Source organism: Mytilus californianus, unplaced genomic scaffold, assembly GCF_021869535.1.
Source record: "Mytilus californianus isolate M0D057914Y unplaced genomic scaffold, xbMytCali1.0.p SCAF_10, whole genome shotgun sequence".
Taxonomy (NCBI): Eukaryota; Metazoa; Mollusca; class Bivalvia; order Mytilida; family Mytilidae; genus Mytilus; species Mytilus californianus.
In genome coordinates this window covers 63,430,926-63,452,755 of record NW_026262582.1, presented here as the reverse complement: position 1 = coordinate 63,452,755, position 21,830 = coordinate 63,430,926, and the positions used below count along the sequence as shown (strand labels likewise).

The 21,830-nt window shown below is 30.0% G+C and overlaps 1 protein-coding gene across 7 annotated transcripts in view; it reads left to right on the top strand.

Annotated features, from left to right (window-relative positions):
* Positions 1–17,962, top strand: part of LOC127718371 (low-density lipoprotein receptor-related protein 1-like) — a 52,956-nt gene extending 34,994 nt beyond the window's left edge. Inside the window, exons 1-5 of one of the 7 annotated variants that reach the window (XR_007989791.1) lie at positions 6,146–6,439; positions 9,121–9,233; positions 9,846–11,668; positions 15,466–15,628; positions 16,624–17,962. Coding sequence is in view for 1 of the 7 variants with exons in the window: in XM_052224361.1 (XP_052080321.1) it covers positions 3,895–4,007; positions 4,620–4,957 (451 nt within the window). In the remaining 6 variants the exon portion in view is untranslated. Of the gene's footprint in view, positions 1–3,894; positions 4,008–4,619; positions 4,982–6,145; positions 6,440–9,120; positions 9,234–9,845; positions 11,669–15,465; positions 15,629–16,623 lie in introns of those variants that run through there. The other 6 variants (XR_007989790.1, XR_007989788.1, XR_007989789.1 and 3 more) reach the window with 6 other exon arrangements.
* The last annotated feature ends 3,868 nt before the right edge of the window (positions 17,963–21,830 follow it).

The following is a 21,830-nucleotide window of genomic DNA, read 5'->3' as shown; positions in this document are numbered from 1 at the left end:
TGTTGACTTCCGTGTTAGATTTTGATCGTTTTCAAATTCGCCTTTTGTGTACTGATTTTAACGACACAATTTGTGATCATCACAACAATTCAAACACACCAGAGTGAAGCTAGATTTAGAAATTAGTAAAAAGACATCTATTCCTGAAAACGACGTTACAACATTCCATTACATATTCAAACGACCAAAATCGATAAAAGCATAACCTAGATTTGAAATGTTCAGACACATGATAATTTAATTATGCACGAAGTTTTCGAAAATTAATAAAAATTGATGTAACTTTTTTTTTAACTAGTATATATATTTATAATAATTTCAAAGTACTTTTTATCCGATTCTCGTTATTCTCTTTATAATGTTACAAATTTAAACATTTAGTCTTCATAACATTTTCTTTATATTCAGTGGTTTATTCATATGTTGCAAATGATAAATAGACAAAGTACCGCTCACAAAAGCATGTTTCGATGTATGTAAACGTACACAATTATATGTGGTTAACATTTTTTACGGCAGATGTACCTGCATAATACTACAAGCCTGGAAACAAAACAGACTACATGGTGAAAAACAATCATTTTAAAATCCATGACGTAGTACATGATTGATTTTATCTAACAATGTTTGTTTTATATTTATCCAGCAATCGACCTTTTTACTATAATACAAATACCATGAACCGATAAACGTGTAATAGACGTTTATAGTCTTCTGGTATCCTGTTTTTTTTGCGACCGAACTTTTATGTTTAAGTTACTGTTTACGTAACAGTTCAATTTAGGATCCTCATTGCGATCCGTGTTTAAGTCATGTCGAATTCATTCAACAACGATTCTGATGGAAAAACTATATGTTATAAGCTCAATGTTCTAATTGCAGGATAAAAACAATATTCTTACAGTGCAGGAAAATATAAGATGTATTTGTACTCGCTAAGAAACAGAAAAAAAGTCTCGTCGAGCCTCGCTACACTGTACGAATATTGTATATCTATATTTACATATTTATGTATAAAATTTGTTTGTGGTTTCTTAGTTGTAAAACCTATCTGTACCTGCAGACCAAATATGCATTTTTTCCTAATCTGTCGTTCAAAAAATAACACAAATGTTTGCGAAGCATTTGAAACAATTCAGATATAATCAAACAGTAATTTTTGTCTAATTTTATTTCAGCTTGAAAGTATGAGCTCAATCAGAATAAGATGCATATCCAAATGAATTGTCCAATTATATTATAACCACAATACTTTATATTTTCTATCGATTATCGTGAATGTTAACATGGGTTCTATATCATCGAATTTTTTTTAATATTTCTAATAACAGTATTCAATGTTTATTTCTACAAATGAAACTTTCAAAATTGTAGTTAATTTAGGAACAGTTTATTGTGAACTGATAAATCTGTTCCGCTTGGCCAATTTTAATATGATTTTGCACAAATTTTATAACGTCAGTACATGTTATTCAATTAAAAAAGAAAAAGATAAAATTTTATCAAATGTAATAAATGCTGACAAATATGTCATACGCGATCTTACACAAAAAAAGAGAAATATTTACACCCTAAGTTATTACCGATTTAAATTTTAGCAGAAAAAGACTTATATAACTCACATTTTTTTAAGCACTCCAAGCTGAAATATCAAACGAAATGAATTTTCACCAAAAAGTAGACATTGTTTATAAATAGTGTACATAAGAGATGTAAGATACGTATTGAAAGTATTTTGATGCCAATCTCAACGTCCTTTTCACGATACTTTTTTTTATCAAGAAGTCAAATTTGTATTAGTAAGACTAACACTCCTTTGAAAATCCTCCTATATTTATATAACCCTGGATCATCTAACTAAAACATGTCCAGAGGTATAAAGTTATATCTTATAAGTAAAACGTGAGTACCAAAAGAACGTTGAATCAAATCAGACCGACAATTTGACGTTTTCGACCCGAAAAAAATCATGTAGATATTTTTGCGTTGAGCGAAACAGTATAATCGATGGACGAGTGTAAAATGCTTCAATGAACTTGAATTGGCAATAAAGTTGCAAAGTCCTGCCATCCTGAGGTAGTTGTATCAATGGATACTTTGATAGAAGCAGACAAATGTTCTAACAATTAAACTAAAATTCAATATAGCAGTTGTGTGAAAATCCAGAAAAACGTACTTAATGTATTAACTTCTTATGCCCGCACATGATTGTAAAACAAATAGAAGTATTGATATTTTCAATCGATTCTGACACAAGTTCTGTCGATTTATATAATATCCAATTTATAGAAAAAAAATCATGCCGAGGGAAAAGAGAGGCGAAAGATATCAGAGGGACATTCAAACTCATAAGTCGAAAATAAACTGTCAACGCCATGGCTAAAAAAGAAAAAGACAAACAGACAAACTATTGTACACAAAACACAACATAGAAAACTAAAGATTGAGCAACACGAACCCCACCCAAAACGTGGGGTGATCTCAGGTGCTCCGGAAGGGTAAGCAGAACAAAACAGCTAAATGTTTATGCCAGAACATAATATTTATGAAAAAGGAAACAAAATTGACACCTTTTACAACTGCTTATAAAATATATAGCAGACGTAAACTTAAATTCTCATAAGTTAATGCATAAAAAGAATACATATTGACACTTTTATTTATTGTCGACCAGTTTTTAAGTAACTGTAGACATATTTAAACTCTAGCTATTCTACCAGAAAATCACATAACCTTAAACAAATTGCAACAAAAAGAAAAAGGGAACCTTTTTATTGTCAATGTTTGCTCTATCATATAAAGTATTGCTAAATCCTAAGTGTCATTTACCAATTTTTTGGTCAAAAATACAACTTTTCGTTAATTTTTTTAGAAAACTGAAGACCAATCTGTAAAGTTTTTTTATTGGTAGTAATATAATTGATTCAGTTTGTGTTACTTTTGTTTAATATATTAAAAAAATCATTAAAGTATTTTTATATGTAAATCATATGCTTCTGGGGTAAAAATATGACTTTTTGTTGAAAAATCACCGATTTCAGAAATTAAGCCTTAAAATGAATTCGAATATTTTATCCATAATGTTATGTTATTTGTACTGTGATTATTTTTGGTTTCTGTTCAAATGTGTTGTTTTTAAAAATGTTTAGTTATGCTTGAGAAATCATTTTTGGGAATAAGAGAGCAGAATTTTCTTTTAATATGCACAATGGTGAATACGTTGAACTAAATCTAGACCATGACTTTTAATGTACATATCTTTTGTTTTGGTATCTGGCATACAATGAATTGTTGTGAAGTATCATGACAAGTTTAAATATCCATTTCAAAATGGTTTGAAAGTTAAAGCAGACACATTTAATTATACTAATGCATATGGTTGATTTAGTTTTTTTATCATTTTTTTACTTTGTATTATCACTTCATTGTACCTGAGACACATTCTCTAAATAGTGAATTATCATGCCATGTTCTGTAACCAAAGGGTTAGAGCGGAAGAAATTTCTGACGGAAGCATTGACAGATATACAAGCTGATTACTAAAGATCTTCCGCCGTTAAATCAGCAGAGTCCCAAAAAAAAAAAGATTAGAAAAGAATCAATATCAACATATACAGGTTCATGAAAGACTGATTATGAATTAATAATTCATTATACATACTAAATTTCGCACAGTGAATAAATATGACAATAGAATAAAAGACAAGCCTTTCTGATTTATTTCTCAGATTTTTCAGATGACATACTGAACAAAATAACCGTTAACGATATTTACTTATCTTTTTATTGGTTGAATGATACATTTTTTGTGCTGTTTGCTTTCCATCATTTTTCGAAATTGAATATGAGGCAATATACAAGATTTTCAATGTTTACTTTTTACAACATTATTAGATGGATATACTATAGTACACAGGAAAGTTATGCATTGCACAGGGTGACATTTGACTTAAAAGAAAATCAGGTTGTAGTTAACCTGACATCACGGGCGATAGATATAGAAATAGGTATGTCATCCATAGACAGGTTAATAAATTAGAAATATTTTCGATATCGTATTGTATCTGTGAAATGAATTTATATAAAACTAGAAAATTATATATAACATTATTAATAGACAACGACTTAAAGTATATAGGGAATATGATCTAACATATCATACGATAAATATCAGGAATTTGATGTTTGAAATTTACTCCGATTTGTAAGTCACATATATAGACTCCTGAGTTGAATGGTTAGATATATGTAGATTAAGAATATCAAGATGAACATGTCGCATTTTCTTAACTTTTTACAATTCCGTATATGAAAAACATTGACTATGTTGGACGGTTCAAAGCCGTCGAGGATTAATTAAAAGTTAAAAACTATATATATCAAGACAAACGATTTCTATGAAACAAAGTATGCATGCATCAAAGTCATTCAAAAACGATTTGTTAAAAAGTTAAAAGACTATTCAGATCAGCTATCAAGCAAATAAATAGTTTTTCGTTTATCATACCGACACATCCTCAAATTAACAGAACGCGCAATTCGGCAGGAATGTAGTAAGGTCCATTTTTTTCGATGTAGGTTCTTCGATTGTTGATGCTTGTATTTAGTTGTCATTTCAGATTTTATTGAAAAGCGAGTTTATTGGATGGAATATGAATCGGGTGACTTGAAATCTGCTTTATATAATGGGTCTGATGTTAAAACAGTGGTATCCACCAATGTACAATATAATAACCGGGAAATTTACATCGTGGGTGATTACGTCTTCTACACAAGTTTATACAAAATTCTAAAGGTACACAAATCTTCAGGACAAATTCCAGCTATTGTGCACACAGAAACAATATACATCTATGGAATTTTATTTTATAAACAAGAAGGTAAGAATAGATCAGTAATTCAGCCAATACACTTTATATATCATTATTCAAATTTTGAACGCAAATTCAGCGTGTAAAATTAAGATAAAATGGAAAAAGGCAGACACTTACAAATTTATATATCTTAGATGTATGTATGAATGTTTAATCTATTAAACTATTATTTTCTGTTTCAATTTTATACATTTTGATTTGTACTATTCCTATTTTTATGTTATAAGAGAATATGTTGTACTAGTGTTATTGCAGTACTATCAATGGTTGATGTTTTTGTGGGTTGTTTAAATATAAATGTATACTTATCTTTTTAAATGTTCAAAATGTTCATGAAAACCATCCTTAACTGATTTATAATTGTATAAAGGGTACAAGAACATTTCAAAATTAAAGTAATCGATTTGTGTATCTATTTATTATATTGATTACTGGATATTTTACATGATTTTTTAGTTACAATGTGTACTAACCGACGCTTTCAAGCTTTTTATATATTAGAATGCATTACTAATTCCTACGATGTATGCTAATGAATTTACGTACGCTTTTTTATTTTTTTTTATATTTTTTTATATTTTCAACAAATGCATTTCCGATATTGTTATTTAGTCTAAAAACAAGTGATTGCATGTTTGAAATTGTACTTGAATTATTTGATACAATGACTAAATAATGCATGTTTAATTGTGTCAACCAACTACATTTGTTTATTGAATGTTTTTGTCAAACTATACATATATGGTATCACTCCAGTTATATTAAACAGAAGAAAGAAAGGATATTATCAATAAGCAAGTAAATTCGATGAAGGGTCTGATTTTGTTACGCTTGTACACGTGATACTAATATATATACTTTTTATTACGAGCTGAACAATGTTTGCAATATATTGTAAAATTTAATATGGTTTTATTTATTTGTCTTATGACGAATATCCCGTCACCTCCATACAATGAGCGACCATAGTCTTGAAATGAAAGGTTGGTGATATTGAGATGGTTGATATACATTGAAAAGACAGCATTCCAAGTACATTATGTTTAACCAAATTAAATGTAGGAAGTGGTTTCAAAAATATGATAGATTGAGTAAAATTTCTCATCAACTTATAATATTTAAGTTATCATATAACGATAAACGATTCATTACCGTTCTCATATTTTTTCATTCATATTTGTAAATGATTATTACATGCAATACATGCATTCCCTTCACGTTTATATGTTCGAAAGCCGTTATCTATTCGAAATTGTCGCCGAACATGTGTACACACACCTGCTAAACAATATATTTTACTAAGAAAACAGAAGGAATTAAATACTTGTTTTGATCATTGCTCAATATTAAATATGCCCATTTCGTTTTTTAAATTTCAACGATTCTTTGCTTAACTATTTTTTGTTTTTCATTTTACTGCATATACTGAATGCGCAAAAAGAGAAAAACGAATTCAAAGGAGTATGTTGGGAAAATATTTTTGATGTAAATAAATCTACAAATAAAAGACGACAAGAAGAAACGAGGATGGTACAAAAAAGAGCATAGCAAGTATAATGAGCTAGGTAAAACAGTTTTGTTTTTTCATAATACGAGTATTTCAAGTAATTTTCAAGAAACGGAGTATATGATAATTTTGAAAGCCTTTTAGTGTAAAACAAAATATCTAAAAAACAATCGTATCTTCTCTTATTGATAAACTATCATTCATGCATTCATGCTATTCTATCCGGATATTCAATAAATGCTATTTTGATATGAATTTTAACAGCATGGCAAGACATTGAAATAGGATATGATCCTAATTGTTGGGTCTGTTTCTAAGTTTAATCATGGTTTAACCAAACATTTGAGAAGATTTCGAATTTTTAAATTACCTTACCATGGAATTTATTATGTTTTGTTAATACTTCATTTCAAGTGAGAAGGTAAGAAAGAACACTTTTAAAAAAGATATCACGAAGGTTATATTATAAAAAAAAGTTGGTAATAGAACACTGCCAGTCAAATAATCTGTTTAATCATAACGTGTATCCTTCACGTTCATGATCCAAGTTTAGGAATAGCAAATTGGATTGATTGATTGATTATTGGCTGCTTAATGTTAGTCAGTATGAAGATCCAGTTCTAATTTGATACTTGTCTTAATAATTGAGAATATCACCCTCTAGCTCAGAACAGTCAAAATCAATAATTTATAAAAGAATTATTGTTTTAAATCCTTAATAATTTTTTTGAGTCAACGATCAAATCCTACGTTTCGCCTATAGTTATTTTAAGGACAGTTGTCATACAAAATTACATCTACCTTCACTGTTGTAGATTTTCTAGGGACTGTAATGTTGCGTACATGACGCCACCTGTTTTTTTTTTCTTGACGTTTTTTGGTTAGATATATTTAGTCCTATTATTCAGCGCCAGTATTATATATCATTTAAAGATAAATTTTATTTATTGCGGATTCGTGCAACTACAAGCATATAACTTGATTATTTGGGAAAGTAATATCAACTGTTTGAAATTTAATGGCATCATCTAGACCTCAGTGTAATGATTGTTATGGAATATCTGCGTCACAAATGTTCCATTTCTCGTAGCCCGGTAACTGATCTGTTTATCAGTTGACTTCATAAGTTACTATAAGTCGGTCTTTTGTTAGTCAATAGAAACACGATTGGTATCACAGGTAAGGAAACAATAGGGCTGCAGTAAGATACACCTGATTTCCTCAGTGTAGGGTGTCTTTTGTGTCAATCTTTTGTTACGTTTGTTGAAGTAATTTTTTTTTTTTTTTTTTTTTTTTATGTGTTTCGTATCTTTCTTGTTTTTTGCATAAAATTGAGAATGGAATATCACGCTTGACATATTCTAATTCTTTTTTCATAATTCGTTTTTGAAACGTCAAATAAAGACCGTACTGTGACCTATAATGGTTTACTTTTATAAATTTTGACTTGGATGGAGAGTTGTCTCATTGGCACTCATACCACATCTTCTTATATCTATATAAAAGTTTAAAAAATTCGATTTTTAGCGATATTGTTCTTTAAATTACTGCTATGTATATAGTTTGCGTAATTCTCAGTGGTCTTTAGTTTTCTAAAAAAAATTAACGAAAAGTTGTATTTTTGACCAAAAAATTGGTAAATGACACTTGGGATTTAGCAAAACTTTATATGATAGAGCAAAAATTGACAATAAAAAGGTTCCCTTTTTCTTTTTGTTGAAAAATCACCGATTTCAGAAATTAAGCTTTAAAATGAATTGGAATATTTTATCCATAATGTTATGTTATTTGTACCGTGATTATTTTTGGTTTCTGTTCAAATGTGTTGTTTTTAAAAATGTTTAGTTATGCTTGAGAAATCATTTTTGGGAATAAGAGAGCAGAATTTTCTTTTAATATGCACAATGGTGAATACGTTGAACTAAATCTAGACCATGACTTTTAATGTACATATCTTTTGTTTTAGTATCTGGCATACAATGAATTGTTTTGAAGTATCATGACAAGTTTAAATATCCATTTCAAAGTGGTTTGAAAGTTAAAGCAGACACATTTATTTATACTAATGCATATGGTTGAAATTTTTTTTTTATCATTTTTTTACTTTGTATTATCACTTCATTGTACCTGAGACACATTCTCTAAATGGTGAATTATCATGCCATGTTCTGTAACCAAAGGGTTAGAGCGGTAGAAATTTCTGACGGAAGCATTGACAGATATACAAGCTGATTACTAAAGGTCTTCCGCCGTTAAATCAGCAGAGTCCCAAAAAAAAAAGATTGGAAAAGAATCAATATCAACATATACAGGTTCATGAATCATTGTGATAAAAAATTCATATTGAAGATTTATGATCCCTTACTTGAATAGGTCATCAATAAACAGAATAACTGTACTGTCACTAGTAAATTGTCTGAACAGTACTGAAACTACCGCGGTGGATTAGTCTGATAATTCATTGATACGAAAGACTGATTATGAATTAATAATTCATTATACATACTAAATTTCGCACAGTGAATAAATATGACAATAGAATAAAAGACAAGCCTTTCTGATTTATTTCTCAAATTTTTCAGATGACATACTGAACAAAATAACCGTTAACGATATTTACTTATCTTTTTTTTGGTTGAATGATACATTTTTTGTGCTGTTTGCTTTCCATCATTTTTCGAAATTGAATATGAGGCAATATACAAGATTTTCAATGTTTACTTTTTACAACATTATTAGATGGATATACTATAGTACACAGGAAAGTTATGCATTGCACAGGGTGACATTTGACTTAAAAGAAAATCAGGTTGTAGTTAACCTGACATCACGGGCGATAGATATAGAAATAGGTATGTCATCCATAGACAGGTTAATAAATTAGAAATATTTTCGATATCGTATTGTATCTGTGAAATGAATTTATATAAAACTAGAAAATTATATATAACATTATTAATAGACAACGACTTAAAGTATATAGGGAATATGATCTAACATATCATACGATAAATATCAGGAATTTGATGTTTGAAATTTACTCCGATTTGTTAGTCACATATATAGACTCCTGAGTTGAATGGTTAGATATATGTAGATTAAGAATATCAAGATGAACATGTCGCATTTTCTTAACTTTTTACAATTCCGTATATGAAAAACATTGACTATGTTGGACGGTTCAAAGCCGTCGAGGATTAATTAAAAGTTAAAAACTATATATATCAAGACAAACGATTTCTATGAAACAAAGTATGCATGCATCATAGTCATTCAAAAACGATTTGTTAAAAAGTTAAAAGACTATTCAGATCAGCTATCAAGCAAATAAATAGTTTTTCGTTTATCATACCGACACATCCTCAAATTAACAGAACACGCAATTCGGTAGGAATGTAGTAAGGTCCATTTTTTTCGATGTAGGTTCTTCGATTGTTGATGCTTGTATTTAGTTGTCATTTCAGATTTTATTGAAAAGCGAGTTTATTGGATGGAATATGAAACGGGTGACTTGAAATCTGCTTTATATAATGGGTCTGATGATAAAACAGTGGTATCCACCAATGTACAATATAATAACCGGAAAATTTACATCGTGGGTGATTACGTCTTCTACACAAGTTTATACAAAATTACAAAGGTACACAAATCTTCAGGACAAATTCCAGCTATTGTGCACACAGAAACAATATACATCTATGGAATTTTATTTTATAAACAAGAAGGTAAGAATAGATCAGTAATTCAGCCAATACACTTTATATATCATTATTCAAATTTTGAACGCAAATTCAGCGTGTAAAATTAAGATAAAATGGAAAAAGGCAGACACTTACAAATTTATATATCTTAGATGAATGTATGAATGTTTAATCTATTAAACTATTATTTTCTGTTTCAATTTTATACATTTTGATTTGTACTATTCCTATTCTTATGTTATAAGAGAATATGTTGTACTAGTGTTATTGCAGTACTATCAATGGTTGATGTTTTTGTGGGTTGTTTAAATATAAATGTATACTTATCTTTTTAAATGTTCAAAATGTTCATGAAAACCATCCTTAACTGATTTATAATTGTATAAAGGGTACAAGAACATTTCAAAATTAAAGTAATCGATTTGTGTATCTATTTATTATATTGATTACTGGATATTTTACATGATTTTTTAGTTACAATGTGTACTAACCGACGCATTCAAGCTTTATATATATTAGAATGCATTACTAATTCCTACGATGTATGCTAATGAATTTACGTACGCTTTTTTATTTATTTTATATTTTTTTTCAATTTTCAACAAATGCATTTCCGATATTGTTATTTAGTCTAAATACAAGTGATTGCATGTTTGAAATTGTTCTTGAATTATTTGATACAATGACTAAATAAATGCATGTTTAATTGTGTCAACCAACTACATCTGTTTATTGAATGTGTTTGTCAAACTATACATATATGGTATCACTCCAGTTATATTAAACAGAAGAAAGAAAGGATATTATCAATAAGCAAGTAAATTCGATGAAGGGTCTGATTTTGTTACGCTTGTACACGTGATACTGATATATATACTTTTTATTACGAGCTGAACAATGTTTGCAATATATTGTAAAATTTAATATGGTTTTATTTATTTGTCTTATGACGAATATCCCGTCACCTCCATACAATGAGCGACCATAGTCTTGAAATGAAAGGTTGGTGATATTGAGATGGCTGATATACATTGAAAAGACAGCATTCCAAGTACATTATGTTTAACAAAATTAAATGTAGGAAGTGGTTTCAAAAATATGATAGATTGAGTAAAATTTCTCATCAACTTATAATACTTAAGTTATCATATAACGATAAACGATTCATTACCGTTCTCATATTTTTTCATTCATATTTGTAAATGAGTATTACATGCAATACATGCATTCCTTTCACGTTTATATGTTCGAACGCCGTTATCTATTCGAAATTGTCGCCGAACATGTGTACACACACCTGCTAAACAATATATTTTACTAAGAAAACAGAAGGGATTAAATACTTGTTTTGATCATTGCTCAATATTAAATGTGCCCATTTCGTTTTTTAAATTTCAACGATTTTTTGCTTAACTATTTTTTGTTTTTCATTTTACTGCATATACTGAATGCGCAAAAAGAGAAAAACGAATTCAAAGGAGTATGTTGGGAAAATATTTTTGATGTAAATAGATCTACAAATAAAAGACGACAAGGAAGAAACGAGGATGGTACAAAAAAAGAGCATAGCAAGTATAATGAGCTAGGTAAACCAGTTTTGTTTTTTCATAATACGAGTGTTTCAAGTAATTTTCAAGAAACGGAGTATATGATAATTTTGAAAGCCTTTTAGTGTAAAACAAAATATCTAAAAAACAATCGTATCTTCTCTTATTAATAAATTATTATTCATGCATTCATGCTATTCTATCCGGATATTCAATAAATGCTATTTTGATATGAATTTTAACAGCATGGCAAGACATTGAAATAGGATATGATCCTAATTGTTGGGTCTGTTTCTAAGTTTAATCATGGTTTAACCAAACATGTGAGAAGATTTCGAATTTTTAAATTACCTTACCATGGAATTTATTATGTTTTGTTAATACTTCATTTCAAGTGAGAAGGTAAGAAAGAACACTTTTAAAAAAGATATCACGAAGGTTATATTATAAAAAAAAGTTGGTAATAGAACACTGCCAGTCAAATAATCTGTTTAATCATAACGTGTATCCTTCACGTTCATGATCCAAGTTTAGGAATAGCAAATTGGATTGATTGATTGATTATTGGCTGCTTAATGTTAGTCAGTATGAAGATCCAGTTCTAATTTGATACTTGTCTTAATAATTGAGAATATCACCTTCTAGCTCAGAACAGTCAAAATCAATAATTTATAAAAGAATTATTGTTTTAAATCCTTAATAATATTTTTTGAGTCAACGATCAAATCCTACGTTTCGCCTATAGTTATTTTAAGGACAGTTGTCATACAAAATTACATCTACCTTCACTGTTGTAGATTTTCTAAGGACTGTAATGTTGCGTACATGACGCCACCTGTTTTTTTTTTCTTGACGTTTTTTGGTTAGATATATTTAGTCCTATTATTCAGCGCCAGTATTATATATCATTTAAAGATAAATTTTATTTATTGCGGATTCGTGCAACTACAAGCATATAACTTGATTATTTGGGAAAGTAATATCAACTGTTTGAAATTTAATGGCATCATCTAGACCTCAGTGTAATGATTGTTATGGAATATCTGTGTCACAAATGTTCCATTTCTCGTAGCCCGGTAACTGATCTGTTTATCAGTTGACTTCATAAGTTACTATAAGTCGGTCTTTTGTTAGTCAATAGAAACACGATTGGTATCACAGGTAAGGAAACAATAGGGCACCAGTAAGATACACCTGATTTCCTCAGTGTAGGGTGTCTTTTGTGTCAATCTTTTGTTACGTTTGTTGAAGTAATTTTTTTTTTTTTTTTTTTTTTTTTATGTGTTTCGTATCTTTCTTGTTTTTTGCATAAAATTGAGAATGGAATATCACGCTTGACATATTCTAATTCTTTTTTCATAATTCGTTTTTGAAACGTCAAATAAAGACCGTACTGTGACCTATAATGGTTTACTTTTATAAATTTTGACTTGGATGGAGAGTTGTCTCATTGGCACTCATACCACATCTTCTTATATCTATATAAAAGTTTAAAAAATTCGATTTTTAGCGATATTGTTCTTTAAATTACTGCTATGTATATAGTTTGCGTAATTCTCATATTTTATTTTAGAGGCTGGTCTTTGGACCATGCGTTTTCACGAGTGTCGTTTTTTCATGTTAGATACTATTGAACGTGGTATGCATACCTTAACGTACAGACTTTTATTTGATTTAAATTAATTAAAGAGATGCGGAATATACTCATCAGATTTTGAAACTAAGGGTAGTTCTAACTTTGGAACAAGATAGTTCCGTTTCTACATTGTTGAATACGCTTGTTTTTCAAATAACACTATAATGTAACAAGTACAGATATGTCACCAAAAGATATGTTTTCTGCAGATTAATTTCAGGTTAATAGTGCGTTTAAAGAAATCACAATTCTCTATTTCACTTGGCTGCATTACATCCGCTATAATTGAATCCACAAAATATTGTTTTAAAATTAAAATATATTGTATGGCTAACAAAACTGTATTATGCAAAATTTTATTTAAGTCGAAGGGAAAATAGCTTCTCGTAAAAATTATTTTGTAAATAGCTAGAAAGCCAATTTATCGGTATCACAATTGGCATTTCTATTAAATTTCATACTTTTTGAAAATATGCATTTTCGACAATGATCTTATCTCGTTGAGCTTAAATGATTTCAATGCTGTTGCTATAATATATCTATTTATGTATTGCTATTGGTACAGCACATTTATAAAAATGATTAAGACATTGGATTTTTACCATGATTATTCTTTCGAGTCCTTATTTTCACTTAAGGTTACCGTCTTAATTATTTTACAGATTGTATATGAATTAAAGAATTTAAAGTTTGTTTAACGTTTATCTTCATTAACAACCAATTTGAAAAGAATTCCTGCAATGTTATTTCGGTAACATCTTGATATTTTTGTTTGCATTAGCTTTCCGTCAGCAATAGGCAGACTTCATATCATGCTTGTGAAATGATCATGCTGCTGTTTCTTGTGAAAACGACGCCATATCCTTTTGAGGAATTTATTTCTTTTTGTCGTTTAATAGCCTTTTGAACAAGGCGCCGACGTATTTGGAAAAAGGTGACCAATAACGAGATTACCAGTTCTAATGCAAACTTTATATTACTTTCTTAAGTGTAAATGCTTTATCCTTTTTTTCATTTCTATGCAAATAAAACCCGATTTAGCTAAAACATGCATATTTTATTACAAAACAGAAATAAAAAATAAGAGGTTTCACAAGACACATTCTGCTTTTGGTCGTTTTACTTCAAAATATCAACAAAATCTCAATGAGTACCGACCTGTTTTCACAGTCTTAGATCTTCGTATACCAGTAAAGTAGTCTGATTTGTAATTTGACTGATTGTGTTCCATTCCCATTTCCCATTGTGACATTTTGACTAAATAAATAAGTTACAGTATACTGTTGTTTGTCTTTTGGTCTTTTTCGTTTTTTGCCATGGCGTTGTAAGTTGATTTTCGACTTATAAGTTTGAATGTCCCTTTGATATCTTTCGCCTCTGTTTAACTTAGTGTGAATTGGCACGGTGATGCATGCATAGACGAATATGCTACTTTGTCGACGCATCCGCGGTCATGTTCCTGTAAGAGTTCATGTAATTTACATGTGCTTGTAACATTGAGGTTTCTCTTTTTAATCGGTTTACATGATTTAAACATCGGTAAACCAATGTCGCTTTAATTTAGCCACTTTCAATAGCTAAGTACAGGATATTAGTTTGCTCGTTGTTGAAGGTCGTACGGTGAACTATAGTTGTTTAATCTTCTCTCCATTTAGACTCTGTCGGGTAGTTGTCTTAGTGGAAATCATATACAATTTCTTATTTTTATACATTTGGTGAATTGGGATTTTCGTTTAAACAAAAGATATTTAAATCCTCCGAAAAGGTGGAACAGAGGTCTTTAAAATCTTAAAAAAATGACATGTGCTATATGTACATTATTCATTCACTCTCGTATAAATGACAGCAGTCGTCGTTATTTCATGATATGAACGGTATTTTCCAACGAACTTAACTGAAAAGGTAACACCCATAAGGCAATAAATAATAAACTGAAGCTGAACGAGCAAAGTGACTTAAAGTGAAGGACTCTTGACACACGTACTGCCATTAATAGACGGGTTTTTAAACACAACATGATTGAAACCTTGAAATTCACAGTAAACATTATCAATGGTGTGTTGAGTATGTTGCAGAATAAAATAATAACCAAAAAAAAAATGTGAAAACAAAATTAATTCAGGTAGTCTATTTTGTACATAGATACATGTATACTTAAGCTTTTAGTCTATCAAAAAATTCTTTTTGTTTGTTTTTCAAGGTATTGTTTTAAATTACCTAATTATATTGCATGCGCGATTAGATGGATTTACATTGGTGAAGAACAATCTAAAGGATAGATATATAGACTAACATTTGACGGACAGGAATGTTCAGTAATGATAAAGAAACTGACAACATATGTCTTCAGTATAGGAGTATAGGTATGTTAACTCTTGAAACATTCCAAATAAAAAATACAAATATATGAACTATAAAATCGGTAATCTGCTGTTGCTAATATCTATTTTGATGAAGGTGAATTTTACTTTTGCATAGGTTAATTTCCTCAATTGCTTAAATGATTATGTTCATGAAATTACGATATGTATATAGTATTGCTATATGAAAATAAGAGCATGTGGTATGATTGCCAATGAGACAACTATCCACCAGAGACTACATGGCGTAGATGTAAGCAAGATTTATATAGATAACCGTAAGACCTACAACACTGAGCAAGCTATAACAAAATCTAAATCAAATCAATTGAGATAGTCTGATTTATAAACAAAACAATTTAAAGAAAAACAATATTTCGTAATTGAAAAACACGACAATCACTGACCCTAATGCTTCTGACTTTGGACAGGCACATAAAGAATATGGCGGGTTTCATATGTTTGCAAGCGCTCAATCCTCCCGGAACATGGAAGACTGGCATAACAGCACATGATAAGAACTGTAAAAATCGGCTTGACTCGTGAGATTAACTAAAAATACACAAAATAAAATTAACGCAAAGACTATAAACAGTAAATTAAGCACAGCTCTCCCGTTACTTTTGTTTGCCTCAACCGTCTTTATAGTTCAGTCGTTAAATCCCCAGGAAAGGTTTTGTAATTTTAAAATTTCTTTTTTTTAAAAGAGGCGAAAGATACCAAAGGGATATTCAAATTCATAAATTGAAAACAAACTGACAATGCCATGGCAAAACAAAAAACAAAACACGAAAAAAAGACAAACAACAGTACGCAAAACACAACATAAAAAACTAAAGACTGAACCCCAACAAAACCCGAGGATGATCGCATGTTAAAATGTTAAACATGCAGAAGGATAATAATGTTTTACTTGTATGGTTAATATTACCAGTATCAGTAAATTTATCAAAGGAAAAAGCATATGTATTTTTAACATTCGAATATCTTCCTTTCAGAAAACAGACTAAAGACTACTAACTACAAAATAAACCATACATCCAAAATGGTAAACTATACGAAACTTTTGGATATAGGAATTGTTTAATTTAAACGATATCCTCCTGGTGGAAAGGTTTTTTCGTAGTCAACATTGGTGTAAACTACGACGGATTATTTTTTATGTGTTCTTAAATGTATCATTTGTCTTCAGAATCATTTGGATTTTAATACCAGGTTCTAATTACGGTTTGAACTTAATAAATATATCATGTACACGGTCCATCCGAAGAAATGTTCTACCTCGTGATTCAATATTATATTTTGGCATCGTTAGATGTCTTGTTGGTTGAATAAAAAATGGATAAATTAGCGACCAGAACTTATTCTGTATGCCAATGGGAATTATTATCCTTTAAAATTTGGAATAAAACAAAATATCATAATTTTGTCATTTATTCCAAATTAGTATTTGTCTTTTATATGTTTGTCCGATACCACATATACTGAAGACTCAACACTTCCGCTTAAGAAAGTTGAGATGTGAAATCAAGTACAAAGTTGATGAGTGTTGTAAATAAAACACTTAAATAGGAAAATGAAACCTATAAATGTATAATAGAATATCCAGTTTCATTGTATTATTGACATAGTACTGTGCTGTGGTTGATATTCAAAATGTACTCAGCTGTTGGTTTTATATATTCATTTGAAAACATCATAAATATCTGTTTTTAATGACAATAACCTCATCATAGATACCAGGATTAAAGTGTTGTTCTTCAGACGAGCGTTTCGTTTACAATAAAGGAGGACCGTTTATCCCTTTCCGTACAAAACTAATGAAATTTATACCAAATTTAAACGAATTTCATTAAATCAAGCTAATAACATGAAACTGATTTTACAAATGATGAAAACCTTTTGTTTCAACCGCAGTGATAGAGGGATAATTTCTCTTTTTCTCATCTTGTTTGATCCATTTGTTATTTTCGTATTGTATTATGTTGCTCTTGTTGCAAACATTGTGTGCCTAAGTGTAATAGTAATAAAGACGCAATCATAAAATTTGTGAAACATAGTATATACATGTGCAAACATGAAATTTAAACATAATTGTTGGCATGTTAAGTTGATTGCTTTCCATTGATTGTTTTCTTACCTGAACGATAATCAAACATGCAGCATTGTTTAGCACAATAATATATAGGGAATATATATAGCAATGGACACATTATAAAACCAACAATGGCATAGGCGCCACGTAAATTTGGCAGGAATTTTCATATAAAAAATTGTGAGGTTGTCAAAGTTATGTCTGTTCTCCAAGACAAATAATAAAACAGTAGTGATACATGTTGTCTTTAATTAATGTTATTTCTAAAATTGCCATTGTTATATATTATTCTTAAAATGTTTTTTTTTTTAAATGAGCATATTACACGAAGGAAAAGATTGTGTAAAATTGCTTGTTTTGTCTGCAAGTTGGTTTGTTCTCTGTACAGTTTATTGGTTCTCTGTACAGTTCGTTGGTTCTCTGTACAGTTTATTATTGCATCAATTCTTAGCTGTTTTATGATTTCTGTACATTGACTTAATTGTTAACTTACCATAACAAAATAATGCTTGTTATTGTTCATCACTTTTCAGTCTGTTTTAGAATGTGATATTTTTTTTATAAAGTATGCTATGAGTATTTGATATTTATCGATACAATACGAAAGTCACAGTTGTTCATATAATGTTCATAATGCTTATGTTAACATGCCATGACATGTTCTTGCGTTTGTTTGTCATGTTTGTACTGTATTCCTGTCACGTAGTGTTGTCATTTTAGCTGTATTTTTAACATTGTCATATAAGCGGGAGGTTCGGCTAGCCATAAAACCAGATTCAACCCACCACTTTTTCTTAAAATGTCCTGTACCACGTCAGGACCACAGCAGTTGTTATCACACAGTCCTTTCCTATTTATGTTGGAGTTTGCTTTTGTTGTAGTTCAGTGTTTCTGTTGTTCCGTTGTTTTCCTCTTATAGTTGATGTGTTTCCGTCGGATTTAGTTTGTAACCCGGATTTATTTTTACTTAATCGAATTATGACTATTGAACAGCGGTCTACTACGTTTGCCTTTATTTTGTACTTGTAAGGTTTTTGAATTATCGTATACTAAACTGTATCCCCTTTATATTTTATTGTTTTGATTATCATTATGTTTTAACTGAAAATAAAACTTTAAAAAAAAGGTAGAAAATCGTTTGATAAGCTCATCTAGTTCAAATTATCAATCATGTATAATTATTGGACTTATTATGTATAATTATTGGACTTATTTTTGTGACGTCCTTAAGTCGTTTAAATTAAATCATACACAATAATCCATGGGAGCAGATGAGAAGTACATTTGATTCATAAATCTTTCTATATAAGTCCTTTAAAAAAGGTAAACACCGATACAATTAAGCACCTCAATGTATTTACATCTACCCTTAAACTAAATTCAAGCATGACATGCTGCCATTATGCGAATAAGCACGTATTTGTATTTTGGAAGTGAGGCTTCGAGTAGGTGGAGCTAAGAGCACGTATAGTTGAGACAGGAGAGCGGTGACGTGCCAGAGTGGGCGGAGCTAAAGAAACGTGTGTGACTTGAACAAAAATACACTTCTACATGTATTCATTAATATTAGTCAATGAAGCAAAACAGCAAAGCATGAAAATGTCATGCTTTGTTGCAACTAAAGAACTTCTAGTAAGCAAAATAGGCAAATTACTAACTAAATCATAGCAAGTAACGAGCTTTCAAGATGACAACTTTATTTCAAAAGGCGCTTTCAGGCTGTTTTGACATGCCACATTCTATGCCCGTTTTCTTATTCATGAAGGACCATATCTCCTGAACGGCAAAAATAAAAATCGTCAATATCAAACTTGACAACCATTTTGTTAAGTTGTTATAGATATATAGAAACTTTAATAATCAAACATTATCAGCAAGACAAGATCTACAAATAAGGCAAGTGGCCAAAATCCTAAATCGATATCTTATTGATGGTATTGTTCTTTAATAACTTTTTTTTACCAATTTTAAGTTTTTGCCTTTTATCTTAAACACTATAATAAGAAACATTTGAAGCAAAAAAAATTACCAGCAAGACAACATCGACAAGTAAGTTAATAATGCAGAATCGTCAGTGGACACCTTTCAAGAGTAATTGCAATTAAATAACGATTTATTTTCACTTGTTTTATATTGTTTTGAGCAAAGCCTATAGAAGATAGAGAGAAAATGTAAACAGAAAACAGGAAACAAAAATCAGCTATACAAGATCAACAAAAAAGAGATTTTAATCATGGGTTTAATTCTAGTCTACAATGTTGGAGAAGTTTTATTGTTGAAGATGCAAATAGACCTTGGTGAGCGACACATATTCCTTAGAGCCTCTAGTTTATATTGATCCTTCAATCTGTTTGTTTTATGTTGATATAATATATGACTCTTAAAAATTTTCGAGTCTTTTGATATGAGGTCCTTTTAAAATGTATATATATAATATATAGATATACCAGACTTGGGGTTTTTCGGGTTGAGATCCTCAATCTTTGACCTTGAAATTGAGGTCAATGTCGCATGTCAAATTGACGTTATAAATGTTGACCTTTGCTTTAACTTCATACTGGTACATGATAAAGTCATACAGTGTTTTGGAATAGGTTGGACGACATATAGCCTTGATAAAGGCAACACGAAGTGATTTTAAGTAAACCAAAAGTAGCCATTGTTGGCACTAGTTTCCTATACAAAGTACATAGAAACCATATGTTTTTAGATTCAGCATTTAGTTACCTCATAAACCGGAAGTGACATTTTGTGGACCGGAATTGGCAATGATCTCCCTTCTTTCTTGCAAAAGTATTTAGAAGCCATATATTTTTGAAATCAGTGTTTTGTACTAAGCTTTCATTTGACACCTTAACTGGCATTTTGTAGTTCGGAAGTAGCGAATTATCTCCCTTATTTCAAAGGAAAATACATATAAATCATAAATGTTTCGAATCAATGTAGTATACTGATATATTACACCAAAAGTAGCATTTTGTTTTAAACCGGAAGTAGTCAAGTATCTCCTTTATATAAAAGGGAAATACATACAAACCATTTGTTTTTTTAATCAGTGCAAAGTACATATAACCTATCAGTTAACACTGAAAGTGACATTTTGAAACCAGAAGTTGCTTCTAATTTCCCTTTTTTCAAAGAAAAGAACTGCAAAAAATGTTTTTGGAATCTGTGCAAGATAAGTTATGTTCTGACACAGGCTTTTAACGAATGTTTTATTTTTGGTTATTGAATAGTTTTGCATACGTTTATCTGTATAAAAGTTCATTTAGATCTTAATTTTTAACACTTGAGGTGGATTCTTTTAATATTGACTTTTACCTAATTCTCCTAAGAAAAATTCGCTTGGCTATATTTGGCCCTGCATTTTCAGAGAAAGAGTCGATTTAGTTTAGGTCGACGACGACAACAACAAACGCCAAGTGATATCAATAGCTTACATGGCTGCACTTTGCGCTAAATGGGCTATGAAAGATACCCGTCGATAAAAATTACCATTTAAAGTACATTTGATACTTAAATAAAACTATTCTAATTAAAAATATTTCCAACTTATATAGAACTGATGATAGACATTGACTTTTAAAGTTGTATGAAGTAACAATAATCAAAACACGTGTATAAGACAGTCGAGTGGATGTCCAAAAGTAATAAATTCAGCACAGTATTAGAACCCACCAACACAACGCCAGTACCCACCCGCACAGAATATGGCATGTCTAAACTGAGAAAAATGAACAATTTTGTAAAATTAACATTGCCATATAAGTGGGAAATTTGGCTAGCCATCAAACCAGGTTCAACCCACCATGTTTTCTTAAAATGACCTGTACCAAGTCAGGAAAGTGGCAGTTGTTATCAAATAATCCGTTTCTATGTATGTTAACGTTTGTTTTTGTAGCAGTTCATTGTTTATGTTGTTTCGTTGTTTTCCTCTCATAGTTGATGTGTTTCCCTCGGTTTTGGTTTGTGACCCAGATTTGTTTCAGTTAAATCGATTGATGACTATTGAACAGCTGTATACTACTGTTGCCTTTATTTCAAACAGAAAATGGCTTGCGGATTAAGGTTTAGAAAGTCGACTACATTTGCACTTTTGTTTATTTTTTT